At 39.7% G+C, this 18828-nt stretch overlaps 1 protein-coding gene and 1 long non-coding RNA gene across 6 annotated transcripts in view; one reads left to right on the plus strand and one right to left on the minus strand.

The window, feature by feature from the left end:
• CFAP74 (cilia and flagella associated protein 74) overlaps positions 1-18828 on the plus strand; it is a 97926-nt gene that overhangs the window by 37735 nt on the left and 41363 nt on the right. For all 5 annotated transcript variants that reach the window (XM_044995848.1, XM_044995850.1, XM_044995846.1 and 2 more), the window contains exons 11-16: positions 1235-1445; positions 2386-2565; positions 8113-8286; positions 10936-11054; positions 18122-18188; positions 18688-18777. In XM_044995848.1, coding sequence (XP_044851783.1) covers positions 1235-1445; positions 2386-2565; positions 8113-8286; positions 10936-11054; positions 18122-18188; positions 18688-18777 — 841 coding nt within the window. The remainder of the gene's footprint in view (positions 1-1234; positions 1446-2385; positions 2566-8112; positions 8287-10935; positions 11055-18121; positions 18189-18687; positions 18778-18828) is intronic.
• Positions 1-18828, minus strand: part of LOC123354161 — a 115212-nt gene that overhangs the window by 15797 nt on the left and 80587 nt on the right. The window lies entirely within an intron of this gene.

Consider the following 18828-nt stretch of genomic DNA (forward strand, 5'->3'; position numbering starts at 1 on the left):
CCCCCTTATTTCCTGATTGACTGCAGACTATATAGTAAAAGTTGAGTTCTGATTAGCTATACCTTAACCAATTATTATACTGAAATTTAACTAACCAATCCTAACATATTGTAATATGGTTATTTAACCAATTACATCCCACCACCTTAATTGGTTTACACCCAACAAAATTAATTATACAGCAGACAGAAACAATTACAGAACCAGACAGAGACCATGCAAATAAACATACAAAACAATACAGAAGGGAGGATTTCACAACTACATGTATACAGACATAAGGGTTTTCCAGCTGTGTCTATTGATAAGTGAGTTCTTACCAGACAGAAAACTATTAAACTAAATTTCCTTTTACATGTTCTAGGCTCTTTCCTTTCTCTGGAGATGATAGATCGGCTCACCTTCCTAACAGCCCCAGATTGCCTTATTTCAATGTGACTAGTTTGGAATGTGAGGATGTGACCATACATTTTCCAGTTTATGGCTGGACTCTGCTGCTTAGCTTAAGAAACAGGCCTCAGACTGTCACAGTAAGAGAAGGCCATTACACAGACAGACAGTGATTTTGATTCTTTCTTTTATACCTCTATAACTATCTAAGTGATAAGAATACACCTAAATTCTTAAAGTATAGGCCTTTGCAGACTGGCCTGACTATCTATATCCTAACAGGTACTTTTAGTATGCATCAGCACAATCTACAAGGACCAATTAGTGTGCTTTAAAAATCACACCTCTGTAGTGCGCAATGATATACTGTGTAGATGTGCCATAAGTGAATCACTCAAGGTCACACAAAGTCTGTGGCAGAGCAGAGACTTGAATCTATGTCTACCAAGTCCCAGGCTAGTGGCCTAGCCACTAGACAGTCCTTTGAGGTCTTTTATTATAAACTGACTAGATCGCAAGTTTACAATATCCCATTAAAAGATAAAGCCGAAGTGAGTCGAGAACATTACAGTTTGAAAATCTTACGTTACTTTCAGCCTTGGGGAATGGGCCCTGATATCCTTCCCAAATAAGTCTTTTTAAAAGTCATAGTTGAAAATATTTAGTCTGTAGAAATAAGTAGAAATCATAAAAATCCCATGGTATCTTGACATACACAGATCATCACTGCAGTATAGCTTAAAGGTTCAAAAAATCTGGATCCTTTGGTAGTATTGTTAGTGCACAACAATGGCTTCTTTCTTTCTTTCTGGTTTCTGTTCATTTTTTAAATTCTTTAATACAGAGAATTTACAGAACAGCAGAAATCTAGAAAAATTGAGATTGTAGCTCGGATTTTGCAAGAGGAAGCGTATGTAGAGAAGCAGAAAAAACATCAAGCTCGGGCAGAGGCACTAAGGAGTCAGGGTAAACTTCAGGATTCCTTACAGTGGAGAATCAAAACATGGCAGTATATTGAGAATGCCTGTGAAGATCCAGCTGCAGCAGTACTGCAGGTAAGCAATGCTATTATACCTAACAACCTTTAGAGAATTGGTCAAATGTTTTAGGGCTGCTGTTATCAGAGTGGCAGGGAAATAGTATTTTTTCACCCCTGAAAATTAATAGTTTGAGTTGGTGGTTGTGAAAAAGAATTTGCATTGGCTAGAGCCTGGTGTTGTAGAGTACAATGTGAGCAGGCAATGGGATAGTTCCCCCATCAGATCTCTCAATAGTCATCAGTATCAGTCTGCTAGTCCAGTTCTGACACTCTTTTGAGATGGAACACTTCCTTATTTAACTCAGAAGTAAAATGTAGTTGTAGACTTAGTTTCAGATTAGCTTGTCACAAGTGACAAACACAGCTCTGTTTGGAGCCTCTCCACGCAGCTTTTACACTAAGCAAGTGGGGTAGTTCTTTCAAGACTTGTTATTCTCAACCAGTGCCTACAAGTATTTTACCTCCATAATATTCCAGGCTTCCGCTGGTTCAGAGAGGAGGAGGGTGGAGTTTTGTCCCCAGCTTAGATCCCCCCATGTGACTTCTGGTCTGGTGTAAGTCTTTGTTATTTAATAGAAAGAAAAGAAAGGAAAAATGTATCTGCCAGTGAAAATAGGCACAGTACAACAGTTGTTAAAAACAACACATGAAATTGGGCTGCATCATTTATTAGAGGTTGAAGCAGCTTCCTGGCAGTACACATTAATGAATAACCTTATGCCTGAATATTAGTTTCCAACCTACTAACTCCTGCAATTGACATGATGTGATTTCTTGTAACATACGGTTTTCACTGTGCACAATGTCTTAGAGATTAATTAGCATAAAACAGTCCCAGACATCCATACTTCATAGCCTATTAAAACATTATTAAGTGTCTGTTCTTAAGGTATTGCTGCTGGAGTAAAACAATAGTTTCAATAGTTCCTTGGAATTTTGCTCCTGTCTCATTGTAGAAGTCTTGGCGCACTCCATCAGCTTGTTCCTTAGTTGATGACAAATCTAGTTCTGTGGTGGATTTTTCTAAAAAAGCATTGCAAGATACGATCCATGAAAATAATGATGAAGAGGCGAATGAGACTCTATCTGAGCCAGAGTTTACAGGACTTTGGAGTCAAGAATGTAACTTATACAAGGTAAAACTTTTAATTTCTCATTTTATCCCCTGCATTTTTCCCACTGTTAGTTTCCTAGAAATTGGCCTTCTCACTGCCTTTAGAAGTTTTTCGACTCTTGCTATCACTGTGAATGTGCACTCAAAGTCTTGCATGAAGAATTCATTTGAAAGTTTTGTTTTAAAGAAGGTACCTGCAGATGCAAATCTTAACAGAACCACTAATGTGTTAAAATACTTATCAGTCAAAGCAGTTGAAGTTTTCCACTATATTCTCATAATGTTTGTTCTCTTATATAGAGAAAATTAACTGGCTTAGTTTTAGTTCCAAGATTTGTGGAGACATATATCACTTCATGTTTGCTGGTTTGTTTGACTTTTAAAACTGAACATGACATTCTGTTGAGCTGGTAATGAAGATCATTTCATGTGGAAAACATTTTTTTTCACTCAGTGCTTGGCACAGAAAGCACATCTTTCAGTATAGCAAAGTAACAACATTTAGAGTTCTGATCAGAAATAAATAATGTACATATGCAAAGTGGAAACTGATGTTTTCATAATGTCGCCAAGCACTTGCACATTTTCCTAAGGCACATACCTTCCATAGATCTCTTTTTTTAAGTCACATGTGACCTTGAGAGTAGACTTTAGCATCAAAGGGCACCATCAGTAAAAATGTATTTTCTTTCCATGGAAAAAATAAATTGGCATCAAAGCTGAGATGGCTGTAAAGTTAGTTGACTTCGTTGAGCAGTCAGTCACTCAGGAAGTTCAGAAAAAGACTCACTTTAAGTGGGGAGGAGGCAGTATTGCTGTATACAAAAGTCAGAACATAGTGTTGCCCAGGTGCAAAGTACAAAACAAGTGGAAGGTTGGAATATCTTCATACAGAAGTTGGGAGGCTGGGTTCCAGCTGAAGAGAAGTAGCAAAGAAAGAAGCCAAACAGTGTTGACAAGATTCCAGTCACAGGCTCCTCTACCAACTATGGCTTTCTTCTCATACAAAATATCCTTTATAAACACCTCTGATCAGTTATTTATAGCCCCCAAAGTCCTTGCTTGTTGAAGTCAAGAGAGTTGCACATCAGGGATAAATTTGGCTCACAGTGTTTCAGATGAACCAGTATGTATAATAAGAGCTTAGCACAGCCTTAACCCAGTAAGCTTAATTCAGCTCCAAAGCTTAGTCTTAGCACAATAGGTTCACTGGAAAGAAATCACAATATTTTGCAGTGTTTGTAAATTTCTGTAGATGACTAAATGTTTGCATTTGCAATTCCAATTAAATCATTATTTTGTTTAATTGATTGATGGATGTTGGTCTCTCTGTAATGCTAGCCAGTTTGCAAGTAAACAACCTGGAGACAACATAGGCCAGTGTAAAAGTGCTGAAACAGTTTCTCATTCAGTGGCAAAAGTACGTACTTCTCTCATATTTCCATTAAGCCAATCCTACTGTTCATACTCAGGGTCAGGTTTTGCTCTTAGTTATATCAGTGTAAACCTGAAGTAACTCCACTGACTACAATTTATTGTTAAAATAAATCCTCTTACAAGCTTCCCTCTATTGAGATAATTTTTCCCAAGATGCTTTGAGAGCCTTGGCTAACAGGCATCATGAAGTGCAAAATATTCCATTATTGATTCTAATTTCTATGTATACACTGCACTGTCTATCATGTGACCAGTTAAACACAATATACAGTCACCCTGGAAAGCAGTACAGACCCACACCATGAAATGGACATGCTTAACAACAGGAACCATTCTTGAATTTAATGGAGCCACTCCAGATACATACTGATGTAGCGGATGGCAGTGTCTGTCCCTCTGTCTCATTGACACAAGTAAGGGTGTTTTACCTGGTTGAGGGCTGTGTAAGGTCTTCTGGATTTGCCCTTGTATTTTCTGAGCATCTAACCTCTTTACAGTGGTGAAGAGATTTTCAAGTCCAGATGCTGATAACTCAGAATCTCTCATTCACTCTTTACACTATGTTAAACCCAGAGAGTGAGAGGCGGGTGTGCAGCTGTCAACATTGTGTTGCTTTTTGGCTGGTAAGCAGCTGGGTTTCTGATTCCCTCCTGCTCAGGAGACTGGATTTATTTATTTGTCACTATATAAAATGTGTTTATAGTGTTGTGACATTACCCAGGGTACAATCTGGACTGATGAACAGCTGTCCTTCCCCAGATCTCCAACCTGGGGTGCCTTTTACACTGCTTGGCTGTGAGAGCTATCACTCCTGGTCTGCTCTCACACACCTTCTAGCACGTAAATTACTCACAGATTTACTGCAAGACTGCTATGGCCAGCCACCCTTGAATTCAGGGGCGGCTCCAGGCACCAGCACACCAAGCACGTGCCTGGGGCGGCAAGCTGCAGGGGGCGCTCTGCTGGTCGCCGCAAGGGCGGCAGGCAGGCTGCCTTCGGCGGCATGCCTACGGAGGGTCCGCTGGTCCCACGGCTTCGGCGGACCTCCCGCAGGCTGCCGCCGAATTCGCGGGACTGGGGACCTCCTGCAGGCAAGCCGCCGAAGGCAGCCTGCCTGCCATGCTTCGGGAGGCAAAATGCCTAGAGCCACCCCTGCTTGAATTACACTGCAGAGCATCACCAGCAAATTCCCAGACCCGGACTTTCCCCACAAAATGTGTGTCTTGTACTGCCCAGCTTTTTCCTGGACAACAAAAGTTCATATAAAGTCTATCATTTTATTAACAGAAAATGATATACACAAATCTTGTCCAACGCTGTTCTTCAGGTGTTGTGGAAACCTCGGATACAGAGAAGGGAGGAATAGTTTGGGGCGCCTTCTATCTCTTCTTATAGTTCTTTCTCTTCTTCGAGAATCATTTCCAGCTGAGGTTCAGGAGACAAAAGTCTGTGTGGATGGGAACCCCCAGCTGTTTCTTTTGTCAAGATGTAGATTTCTGACCACATCCTCTTTCCTACCAAAGAATGGCCACTTAACCAGGTGGTAATCCATTTGATTTTGTTGACACTTGGCTGAGACATTGGCCTGGTTTGTGACTCTTCCTCAGACTCAGAACATGTCTTTAGTAATATCATAAGTAGAATCCTGTAGAGCTTTATGTAATATGTTGCCCCACCGTCCCAATTTTTCACACTTGCTGTCTGGTCACCCTAAGTGTATGGCTGGCTCCAGCCGGGCGGCACGGCAGCATGGTAAGGGGGCAGGGAGCAGGGTGGGATAGAGGGCAAGGGAGTTCAAGGGGTGGTCAGGGGCTCGGGGTGTGGACAGGGGTCGGGGTGGTCAGTGTGTGGGGAACAGGGGGGTTGAATGGGGGCAGGGGTTCCGGGGGCGGCCAGGGAGAAGGGGTGGTTGGATGGCGTAGAAGTCCAGGGGGTGGGGGAGCAGTCAGGAATGAGAGGAGGGGTTGGATGGGGCAGCTGGGGGCAGTCAGGGGTGGGGGTTCTGAGGGCAGTCAGGAAGGAGAGGGGGTTTTGGATGGGGACAGTGAGGGGCAGTTAGGGGTGGTCAGGGAGAAGGGGTGGTTGGATGGAGCAGAGGGATTGGGGGGCAGTCAGGAAGGGTGGGGAGGTCCAGGGGTGGTCAGGGGACAGGGAGATGGGGGGTGGATGGGGCAGGGGTCCAGGGGGGCCATCAGGGAACAGAGGGGGGTTGGATGGTGTCCTGGGGATCCGTCAGGGCGAGAAGCAGGGGGGGTTGGATAGGGGGTGGGGGTCGGGCCAATGCTGCCTGTTTAGGGAGGCACAGCCTCTCCTAACCGGCCCTCCATACAATTTCTGACACCCCATGCAGCCCGCAGGCCAAAAAGTTTGCCCACCCCTGGTTTAGAGGCATGGAAAAAAGAGGAAGAGTTGTTGTAAAGATTGAGACTGTTTAGTTTAGAGAGGAGACAAAGAGGAGAGGTATGATAGAGGTATATAAAATAATAAATGGTATGTGAGGGGAAGTCAGATGCTTGAGTTTATTCCTGTGTGTTATACAAGAGCCTGGGGACATTCAATGAAAGAGAAAGACAACACATTTAAAACTGATCAAAGGAAACTTCTATACAGCACACACCTAGGCCCACTGGGAGGTTTCTTTCCCTTACTGATGTTTACATGAAACATAAAATGTCTGATTCCTTTTCAGCTGGCTGAAACCCTGAAGGCACAATTTCTGTCTTTTTGATTTGCATAAACTGATGGACAGAATTTATCCTCCAGCTTCTGGTCCCTACAATGAGGCAATAGTAAAACTGATGTGATTCTTTATCATGATACCCAAGTATTTTGATTATTAATTGCATCATTTTTGACTATTTTCCTCTTGCTTAAACTACAGGCTGTAGTTTGGTAACCAGCAACAAACTGCCATTTGGGCTGTTAGCTCAGTTCGGAATTGAAACAAGGGTGGAGAGGGTCAAAAGCGGTACATAAAATTCCTCCGCAGTAGATTGTCCCGTAATGATTATCATTATGTGGATGGAACTTTTTGAAGAATGCTAGTAATCAGAAAGAGAGCTTAAAATGAGAGGGTTGAATGCCTAAATATCTAATGTAACACTTTCTATCTATTCAGTTCACTGCCACTTTACCTCTTATACAGATGACAGTTTTCAGTACTTGTATTCAGCTGTTCCTCTCCTTGACTCTTTAAATGTAAAAAGAGAAAAACCTGAATTATCTAGAGTAAGTGAGAAATGGCCCAAACCACATATTTCCTTGCTATGCAATATATTGGAATTACACACATGTTCAAAACTGCACAGGCACATTTTCTTAACGCTTTTGAAAAATTGGGCCTATAGTCTTTTTCTTTTAAATGATAGCTTCTTCAGCTTTTCCTAAAAGGGCCACATTCTACTTTCTGATAACTTTATCCATCTCTGTGGAAACTCCATGCATACTACAGCAGTGGTTCCCAAACTTGTTCTGTCGCTTGTGCAGGGAAAGCCCCTGGCAGGCCGGGCCGGTTTGTTTACTTGCCGCGTCCGCGGATTCGGCTGATTGCGGCTCCCACTGGCCGCGGTTCGCTGCTCCAGGCCAATGGGAGCTGCTGGAAGCGGTGCAGGCCAAGGGACGTACTGGCCACTGCTTCCAGCAGCTCCCATTGGCCTGGAGCAGCAAACCGCGGCCACGGGGAGCCGCGATCGGCCGAACCCGCAGATGCGGCAGGTAAACAAACCTGCCAGGCCCACCAGGGGCTTTCCCTGCACAAGCGGCGGAACAAGTTTGGGAACCACTGACCTACAGTATCATTTTCTCTTCTTACTGTCTAGTCTAGAGAATACATTGAGCCTGATTTTCAAGAGGCCTCAGATTAGCCTTTAATTTTGAATGCATAACCATTTGTCTGTCTACATGCTGCATTTGCACATACAAATCAACTGGTTATATACCCAGCTATCCAATCAGTGCCTGCTAATTAAAATATGAAAATTGAGTTTTCTGGAACAGATTTAAGGCACAAATTTGTAAGCTCAAAATTAGGGTTCTGTTCTGAAAATTTGATGGAATGCAAGCGTGTACAAAAAATCTGTGAACTATGGTTTCTTATCAATAAATTACCATTTTTATTGGTTTCAATTATTAGGTACCAAAAGATGAAACAGATCCCAAACCACTAGGTGCAAGTAAAATGGAAAGAAAGATTTTCACTGAAAACTTGGAGAAACTTCGAAGTGGAATTATTCGCAAACAAGTTGTGTCCGGTCATGAATTTAAGGGGTGTCCTTTTTATAGCAAACCAAGTCTTATTCACTTCAAGGTTGGTGCACATTTTGCATTGTGGCTTTGTGTATTTACTGTATGTACAAACCAGTGTCTCAGTCAAAAGCTCATTGCAATCAAAGGCAAGACTCCCATCGACTTAAATGGGCTTTCAGACTTTAAGGAATTAAAACAGTCAGAAAGGTCAGCACATAATTTGAAGCTGCCTGAGGAGATACAATTATGTGGTTCTTGTTAGGCTATGTTCCATGCTAATCAATTAAAAATAAATTACTTAACCTAATAACTGTTTCAAGAGTATGTGGCATAAATACAATATTAATGTAATAAAAAGCTGCTTAAAGAAAGTCGTGTATCCCACTGTCAGATATAATTTAATTATGAACAGGAACAATAGCTTTCTAGTATTCAACACAATGTCACATTCTCCTCCCCTTTCCCCCCCAACCCCCACCATGCGCTGTCACCTCTTACAGAGCCAGTTTCTGGGCCACTGTGAAATGTTCCCCAAAAAGGCACACTTTAATGATTTTGTAGCATCAAATATGAACTCAACTTTTCGGCCAGCCACATCCCTATTCGTGGTCAGTGCACCAAAGTTTATTCCTTCAAGGGACATGGGTAAGGTACGTGGTGGGTATATAACTGATATACAGACCATACTTCCCAAGCTGTCTGCCCTGCTCTGGCATATCTCCTAGTATGGAGTACTGGAAGAGTGGGCTCTCACTGGGTGTAGAGAGATGGCAGAATTGGGTGGAAATATCCTCTCTCATGCAGCCTTTCTGTTGTGGTTTTTCATATACATGGGAGGAAACATAGTGGGGCAGGGCTGATTCTAGCCCTAGCTCTTCACAGATACGATATGCAGGCTTCTTGCTTCAGGGTGTTAACTCCTTAGCAAACTTCTCTAGCTTTTAGGTATTTTTATGCTTGAGGGCAGGTGGAGCATGTTCCAAGCCCCCCATTGTCCCCTGGTATTTTAGCTATTTTATTTTGCCAGTTCATTGCAATGCTTCCCTGCTCAGTTTTTTGAGAACTAAATTCGTTTTACTTAAAGATTCTGATATCCCTTATGAAGCTTCGAACTGGTGGCTTTTCAGCAGTGAATTTCTGAAATTTCAGAAAGCGTTTTGCCATATTGGACAGTACCATTTCCCCATTTAAAAACATGCCCAAGGTAAACCGTGAACATGCTAGAAAAGTGAAGTTGCTGTATCCAAGCAGACACACAACTCTCTGAAAGTATCAAACTGAAGTCAAGGTTCAGGCAAGATGCGAGAAGTCTTTTTAAATCTTAAAGTGCATTATCAACAAGACTGAAAGCTTTGCCTTTATGTGCCCTGTCCTTTGGCAAACACTCTAGTGATCATTTCATATTTCTTTTCATATGGAACTAAACAAAGGATGACAGCCTCATAAACAGATAAGGGCCAGAGGAAGAAATCTTCTTACCTTTTTCTGTTGTGGTTGGAGTTTCATACACAATTTTAGTAAGAAATTATAAGCTCATTCCAAAAATATGGTTGGCGTGAAGTTCCTATTACTTCAGAAAGGGTCACATGGCCCAATTTTCACCTAGTAGCTTCCACTGGTGGATATGGAGCCCATTTGAAAATCCAATCACTTCACATGCCTAAATGCAACTGAGCTTTTTTGAAAATCTTATTCTAATTGTGGGTGCTGAGCACTTTTAAAAATCTGATAATTAGATTACATGTGAGATTTAAAAATATCCCCATGTTTAAAAAGACCAGCAGATCAGCTGTTAACTCTTTTATAGTTTCCCCTATTCCATTTTACTTGCAGAATAATTCCTATTTCCTTTACGGTGACTGCAGGCACACTGACTGACTGGGAGCCCCCTTCTTAGGAGGCCCAGATGAATCAGTGAATTAGTATTATGCTATCTGCACCTATAATAGATGGTATTCATATTTGTAAACAATTTGCAAATTAGTGTTAATCTACCATTGGGTAATTATTTAACTTTCCTTGTTAATAATATGTAATTCATTGATGACAATGCGCCTATAAAATACAGTTCTAAAAGGCAGTAAATAATACCTAACACTTGCATAGCATTTATAATTTTCACAATTCCATTTGAAGTCAGTGGGAACTGCAGCTACACGATTCCACCTTTAGAACTGGGACCCTTTGACCTGGTGTGTACTGGGGAAGGGTATGCACTGGGAAAATTTCCTCTAAATCCTAACCAGTTTTTAAAAAATAGCTGGAGCCATAGTGTAGACTATAGTTTAATGACTGATTTCAAAACTGCCTTGGAGTTTCTGGTTCTCAATCCTGTGCTCAGAGTACTAGACCCTGAATCAAACATTAATGTAATAATATTCTTATATGCATTCACTGCAGGCAACCAATAAAATGGCTTGGAAACATCAAGTTGTGCACACAGCTAGCTAACGCTACCACATGATCCTATTACTAGTTCCCACCTCCTTCTTGCTGTTTGTTGCCCAATTGTGTCTCTTGTCTTAAATTGGATTGTTTGGGGGCAGAAAAGCTTCCTAAATGTTTTTGTACAGCACTTAGTATAAAGGGCCACGATCCTCATAGGGACCTTCGGATACTACTGCAGTACACGTTAAAAAAAAATCATTATCACATGTGAAAATGCTACCAGCTCCATGAAGGTGTGATTTAATCTGTGTGCTATTTCTAGGATTTTGATGTTGGTAAAACCTACAAAAAGAAGATAATTTTGATAAATGCATCCTACAGTGTTAACTTCTGTAAGCTGGTGGGAGTCAGTGAGCATCTCAAAGATTTCATCAATATTCAGTAAGTAAACAGGCTCAAAATCTGAGAGGATGATTTATTGCACCCTTAAAATCAGAACAATCTTATAAAGTTACAAGCAGGAAGCTCTTGTATTTATTGCATTTATATTTTATTCTCAGTAGAGTCAGTTCTGTTAAATAGAGCTGTAAAAAAATTACCTTCCAAAACAAATCTCATCTCCCTTTGCTATTCCTTTTTCCTTTTCCCATCTCTCATTTATGTCATGTACAGTACGAAAGCATAGCATCAAGGTCATTAGATCCCTTATGTGAACCCTCTACCCTTGTGCTTTAAAAATGTGCTAATGGGATTTTATTTACTACCATCCGCTCCAAAACGTAAATTGCAGCAGACATAACATCTCTGCTGAGACTTGGGGGGAAAAAAAAGGTGGCTAAAATTAGACATCTAAATCCAAATGTAAGCACTAAACGAGGCCTGGTTTGCAATAGTTCTGAGAAACATTCATTTAGGTGTCTGGACACAGAATTAGGAGCCTTACTTCAGGCATCTTTTTTTAAGATGTGCTCTTTGGCAAGATGACCTGTCAGTTGTTGGCCCTTTTTACAGGAATGTGTTGAATAAAATAACTGTACCCAAGATGTTCAAAATACCAGGACCCCACTCACAGTGGTACCTTTGGTCATTTATTCCGATCCTGCAGAGGCCTCATGCATCCTGCTTTATGAAATGAGGCTCAAAGAGCTTGGCTTGTTTAGCCTAAACAAAAGAAGGCTGAAGGGAGATATGATTGCTCTCTATAAATACCAGGGAGAGAGATGGGTTATTTAAGTTTAGCACCAAGGTGGATATAAGAACAAATGGATATAAACTGGCCATCAAACAAGTTTAGGCTTGAAATTAGGCAAAGGTTTCTGACCGTCAGAGGAGTGAAGTTCTGGGACAGCCTTCAAAGGGGAGCAGTTGGGGGCAAGAAAACTGACTTTAAGACTCAGCTTGATAAGTTTATGAAAGGACACCATCCCTGCCCATCCTGGCTAATAGCCATTGATGGACCTATCTTCCATGAATTTATTGTGTTCTTTTTTGAACCCTGTTATAGTCTTGGCCTTCACAACATCCTCTGACAAGGAGTTCCACAGGTTGACTATGCGTTGTGTGAAAAAATACTTCCTTTTGTTTGTTTTAAACCCGCTGCCTATTAATTTCATTTGGTGATCCCTAGTTCTTATGTTATGAGAAGGAATAAATAACACTTCCTTATTTACTTTCTCCACACCAGTCATGATTTTATAGAGCTCTATCATATCCCCCCTTACTCATCTCTTTTTCAAGCTGAAAAGTCCGTGTCTTATTAATCTCTCCTTATATGGCAGCCGTTTCATACCTCTAATCATTTTTGTTGCCCTTTTCTGAACCTTTTCCAATTCCAATACATCTTTTTTGAGATGGGGTGACCACATCTGCATGCAGTATTCAATATGTGGGCATACCATGGATTTATATAGAGGCAATATGATATTTTCTGTCTTATCTATCCCTTTCTTAATAATTTCCAACATTTTGTTCGCTATTTTGACTGCCGCTGCACATTGAGTGGATGTTTTCAGAGAACTATCCACAATGACTCCAAGATCTTTCTTGAGTGGGAACAGCTAATTTAGACCCCATCATTTTATATGTATAGTTGGGATTGTGTTTTCCGTGTGCATTATTTTGCATTTATCAACATTGAATTTCATCTGCCATTTTGTTGCTCAGTCACCCAGTTTTGTGAGATCCTTTTGTAGCTCTTCAGAGTCTTAACTATCTTGAGTAGTTTTGTATCATCTGCAAATTTTGCCACCTCACTGTTTACCCCTTTTTCCAAATCATTTATGAATATGTTACATAGGACTGGGCCCAGTACAGGCCCCTGGGGGACATCACTATTTACCTCTCTCCGTTCTGAAAACTGACCATTTATTCCTACCCTTTGTTTCTGGTAATTACATGAAGGTCTTTAGACAAGATAGAATTTAATTTCATATAGTTCCTTCCATATTCTAGCTGCTTGAAAATCCCAGCCTTAACTCATTTCTTTTTAAAGACACCTAAGGAAGTTAGATGCCCACTTTCCACTCACACATTGGTGACAAGACGATTCGTTATAAATTAACTGCACAGAAAAGCACTGAAGTGTATAGACATGGACCAGAATTTTCGAAAGGGCTCAGCAGCCACAACTGAGATCAGATTTTAAGATCCCAATTAGGCACCTAAATAACTGGTCAGATTTTCAAAGGAGCCTGGCATCCAGCAAACTGAGCACTTTTGAGAATCTGACTATTTACTTAAGTGCCTACAAGGGAGTTGATTTTTTTTCTGAAAATCTAGTTCCAGTTGTGGGTGCTGAGCATTTGAGAATCTGGCCGATGTAGGATAACCAATTCCTGCTCCAAATATCTTGCAATCTAAATAAACAGACAAAAAAGAGTGAGGAGGGATGGGGCATAAGAATTATCTGACTTTTTCTTTTACCTAAAATCATTAATATTCCATGCCAGTGTGAAGGGAAAAATTACTTGGTCTTGCAAAATGAGGATTAAGAGAATAGTAGTAAATCTAACGTGCCCATCTCTGTAGTATCTAAGTGATAATGAACAAGGGTCTGATCCAAAGCTCATTGAAGTCAATGGAAAGACTCCTGCTCACTTCAGTGGGCTTTGGTTCAAGCCCTGAATGAATACTTCTGTTGTTTTTTACTTAATGTATCAGGCACTATGAAAAAGGCAAAGAACCACCCTGGTAATTAGAGAAAAGGGACCTGAGTTTCTGTCTGGGCCACTAAAAGGGATTTTACATTAACATAGAAATTGTTTCGCCGATCCAGTTGCCCTCCTTTGTGATATGGGTCAGGTTAACTTCCTGATTATTGGTAGTTCATATGAAGGCTAAGATGAAAAGAGCTGATGAAATAAAGGAATAGAAATCTTTATAACAAAGATCATTTAAACGGAAATTTCTAGGGATGTCTACATCAATTCTTTAACATAATATTGACAATAGATTATGTAGCAAAATATTTTGTCCCGTTGGAACAGATTCCAATAAATGACTATATTGATAAATTCCTTTTGTATACCTATGAATCAGCAAATGAGAACATCCCGGGTCTTTCTTTTCAAGCATTCTTCATAGGCTAATCTTAGATTGAGATGTTCTGAACCCACAAAAATATCAATTATTCCCCCAAGAATTCACTGAAACTTTAATTTAAAAAAAAAAAAAAGGAAATATCACATTTATTTGGAATTCTGTTAAACCAAACAAAAGAAGACCAATTATGATCAGGCTTAAAAGTGAAAAAAGGCAGCATTGTGTGTGTAAATGCTATTTATTAACATGAAACAGCTTGAACCAAACTTGCTTGCTCTGCATGTAATTGAAAATAAAAGTTGCCAATTCTTCAGGCTAACCTGAGGAAATAGTTTCTGACATTGATGTTTCTGTTGTACCCCAGTGAAGTGACACAATATATTCCACACTGAAATGAACAAGTCATGTTACTACAATAACTGATTTCATACTCGAGAGATTCTATTTTACAGCTCACTGCCCTCTGCCACTTTGTAGTGATAGGATGTGCTTTGAATTTCTAGCCACCTCAATAAGATAAGCCATAGTGCTTAACAAGATCTGGATGACCTTGTAAACGGGAGTAATAGTAATAGGATGAAATATAATAGTGAAAAGTGCAAGGTCATGCATTTAGGGATTAACAACAAGAATTTTTGTTATAAGCTGGGGACTCATCAGTTGGAAGTAACACAGGAGGAGAAGGAACTCGGAGTATTGGTTGATCACAGGATGACTATGAGCCACCAATGTGATATGGCGGTGAAAAAAGCTAATGTGATCTTGGGAAGCATCAGGCGAGGTATTTCCAGTAGAGATAAGGAGGTTTTAGTACCGTTATACAAGGCACTGGTAAGACGTCATCTGGAATATTGTGTGCAGTTCTGGTCTCCCATGTTTAAGGAGGATGAATTCAAACTGGAACAGGTACAGAGAAGGGCTACTAGGATGATCCGAGGAATGGAAAACCTGTCTTATGAAAGGAGACTCAAAGAGCTTGGCTTGTTTAGCCTAACCAAAAGAAGGCTGAGGGGAGATACAGTTGCTCTCTATAAATATATCAGAGGGATAAATACTAGGGAGGGAGAGGAATTATTTAAGCTCAGTACCAATGTGGGCACAAGAACAAATGGATATAAACTGGCCCTCAGGAAGTTTAGACCTGAAATTAGACGAAGGTTTCTAACCATCATAGGAGTGAAGTTCTGGAACAGCCTTCCAAGGGGAGCAGTGGAGGCAAAAGACATGTCTGGCTTCAAGACTAAGCTTGATAAATTTATGGAGGGGATGGTATGATGGGATAGCCTAATTTTGGCAGTTAATTGATCTTTGATTATTTGAGGTAAATATGCCCAATGGCCTGTGATGGGATGGGATCTGAGTTACTACAGAGAATTCTTTCCTGGGTGTCTGGCTGGTGAGTCTTACCCACATGCTCAGGGTTTAGCTGATCGCCATATTTGGGGTCAGGAAGGAATTTTCCTCCAGGGCAGATTGGCAGAGGCCCTGGGTTTTTTTTGCCTTCCTCTGCAGCATGGGGCACGTGTCACTTGCTGGAAGATTCTCTGCACCTTGAAGTCTTTAAACCATGATTTGAGGACTTTCATAGCTCAGACATAGATTAGGGGTTTATTACAGGAGTGGGTGGGTGAGATTCTGTGGCCTGTGTTGTGCAGGAGGTCAGACTAGACGATCATGATGGTCCCTTCTGACCTTAAAGTCTAAACCAAGCCCCACGCTTTCAGTTCTTACAACAGTGTATTGGAATATGAACAAGATACAGTTACTGACTGAGCACAACCTCTTTGAGAGCTACAAGTTATGAATTCAATCGGCTGTAGAAGCTCTTGTTAAATTTTATCTCTTGCTTTCAAATATCCTTCTCAGTGCAGCCTTTCATGGCCCTTTGCAGTTTTAATTTAACACATTTTGAATTAGAAATAGGATATTTGACTCTATTGACTAGTTTAAGCTATTATAATATCTTGAATATTGTCACATTCATTGTTAAAGGGGAAGAGGTTGATTGCTGAACAATTTAGTCACAGACTCACGGAGAAAGAGATGCAAATCTGACCCCAGTTCAAGAAAGCACATGCTTAGTTTTAAACATGCTTAAGTGCTTTTCTGAATAGGCGTCTAACTTTATGCCAGTTTTGGAGTTTACTGTACATTGATCTAAAATTTGAACCAATGATTTTAACTATTAAGTCGTCTTAATTAAAATTAAATGAATACACTTTTTTATGGATTAGGAAAGCCATTTTCTTACAGATCTTTAGATGCTCTTGAGGATTGGTTAATTTTGTCTTCATTTAGTATGTTCATTGAATTGCATATTTAATTCGACATCCCTGATATGTGACTGAAATATAAATTACAACTTGCTAAAAATCCTAAATCTTACCCTGGTTTAATAGGTTTGTCAAAGTACCTTCCAATTACAAATTAAGCTTCAGGTACTGTGAGCAAAGTACATTAATGCAGTTTTTGTGAAACTGCATGGAAAAATATGTCTGAATTAATTTAGGTTTCAAAAACTAAATTATACTCTTTCCCTTTACATTTACCAAGTAGCTAGCTAGAAATTTTATCTATATATCTTTTTTGAAAGGATCCCAATTTCTATCCTGAAGGAATTTTCCATAAGGGACTCCATAGCTGTCCATACTACTCTCCCCCCATCACATACACACAGGAACTGCAATAATGCAGATGTGTTTAGGGGTATAAGGAGATATAGTGTGAATGAATGTATGTAATATGGTGAAGTAGTACATGCATCTGACGAAGCTTATGCTCCAATACGTCTGTTAGTCTATAAGGTGCCACAGGATTCTTTGTCACTAGTAAACATTGGAGATGTTCAGATCTTGATGTTGATTACTCTCCAACTGAAAGCTCATCATCTTTGCCATTTCCAGGCTGCACTGGCTGAATTTAGGCTACTTTTGTGGTTGAGAGTCCTTGCTAAGAGTGAAGATTAGTCTAGCAAACTTTCTCCAGACTGTAAGCATGTTTCAACCCCAGAACCTTGAATGGTGTTCCCTTTTTCCAAATGCGATTGGAGGAGGATTTTTTTTAAATACTCCTTTCATAAGATTAGTTTTTCTTATGATTTAAGGTGTGTTTCTAACAGTTCCAAGATAGTCCAGCTTGCCTGGGAATTCCTCTGGCTAATAATATGCAGTTATTTCATTTGCTTAGTTTCCATCTTCTCTGCCATGTAGCCAGAACAGACCCTTAGCTGTGACTCAATAGCAGTACTTAGAATGCAGCACCTAGATTTCTTGTCTCACAAATCCTGTTTCAGTCACAGTTGAAAAGAAGTTTAATGGTCTCACTGAAGTCCCTGGTGGACTTTGTGCCATATTTTATGGTCTTTGTGATGTGAACAAAATTTGAAACGACTGACAACTTCTACTCAGAGGATAAGATATAAATGTTGCTCTCTGTACAATTTGCAACAGACAACATATAGTGTAATATTGTATAGTGAGCTTGCAACTGCATGGTTCTTTTTAATTTCTCTCTTTTTTCCTTGCTCTGGAACTTGATTAGCAGAGGTATTACAGGTCAGGATGCTCAACAGACATGTAGATATTGGGAGAAGCTGTGTCCTAGTAGCTAAATCAGGGGACTGAAGTCAAAAGACTTAGGTTTTATTCTTGACACTGCTACTGACACTTTATGTGATCTTGTGCTAGTCATTTCACCCCTCAATGCCTCAGTTTCCCCATCTGTAAAATGGGCACGATAACGCTCGCCTTTTTAAAGCACTTTGAGATTTTTCAGTGAAAAGCTCTATATAAGTACAAAGTGTGATTATTTATTATTTCTCAATGTTTGCACAGCCTTTCACTGGCCTGTCACTCTTTCTGACTTGTATGTAATAAATTCAACCAAGTAAAAATATGTAATTTTCCTGTGAATTTTGGGAGCCGGATTTTGAAATATAAATCTAACTCATATATTTATGATCTGCACAGCTTTGATCCACCTGGCCAGATGTCTGCTGGAATGTCATGTGAAGTGGTGGTAACATTTAAACCAATGGTAAGTGCATTTTATGCAGCAATTATAATACAAATATGTTAGTTACAGGATGATGTGAATAATAGCGTTATCCACCCACCTAATTTGATAATAGTATCATTAGTCCAATTTTGTTTATTGTTAGAAAGGAAACAAAGATAATTACAACCTTAAAAATAATATTCTAATTTAAGTATCTTGCACACCACACACTGGCATTTTCTAATACAATATTTTATTACAACTTCAAGCATTAAGTATATCAGTAGTATGTATTGTCAGGCTGAAAACATGTTGGATGTTACCTTCCTGAAAAAAGTTAGGTAATTAGCAAAAAAAAAAAAAGTTGCAGTTACATAGAAACCTAGACATACTAAAATTATGTTATATCTAACCTTAAGAATGTATTTATTTCTTTTTTACTGTAATTTATAAGTTGATTAACTTTTTCAGATGGCTAAAGATTTAATACTTAATCTGTTTAGATGCATCATTAATTTTTTTAAATTATTTTGTTTAGATAAATGAAGTTCTTGAAGGAAAAGTCACATTTTTGGCTCAGAATGGTTCCTTTTCCATTCCATTGAAATGTACAACCAAGAGATGTGTTGTAAGTCAATTTTTTTTAAACTTTAAATACTTTGAGAGAGTCCAGTGTAAG

Source organism: Mauremys mutica, chromosome 21 (genome assembly GCF_020497125.1).
Source record: "Mauremys mutica isolate MM-2020 ecotype Southern chromosome 21, ASM2049712v1, whole genome shotgun sequence".
NCBI classification, from domain to species: domain Eukaryota; kingdom Metazoa; phylum Chordata; order Testudines; family Geoemydidae; genus Mauremys; species Mauremys mutica.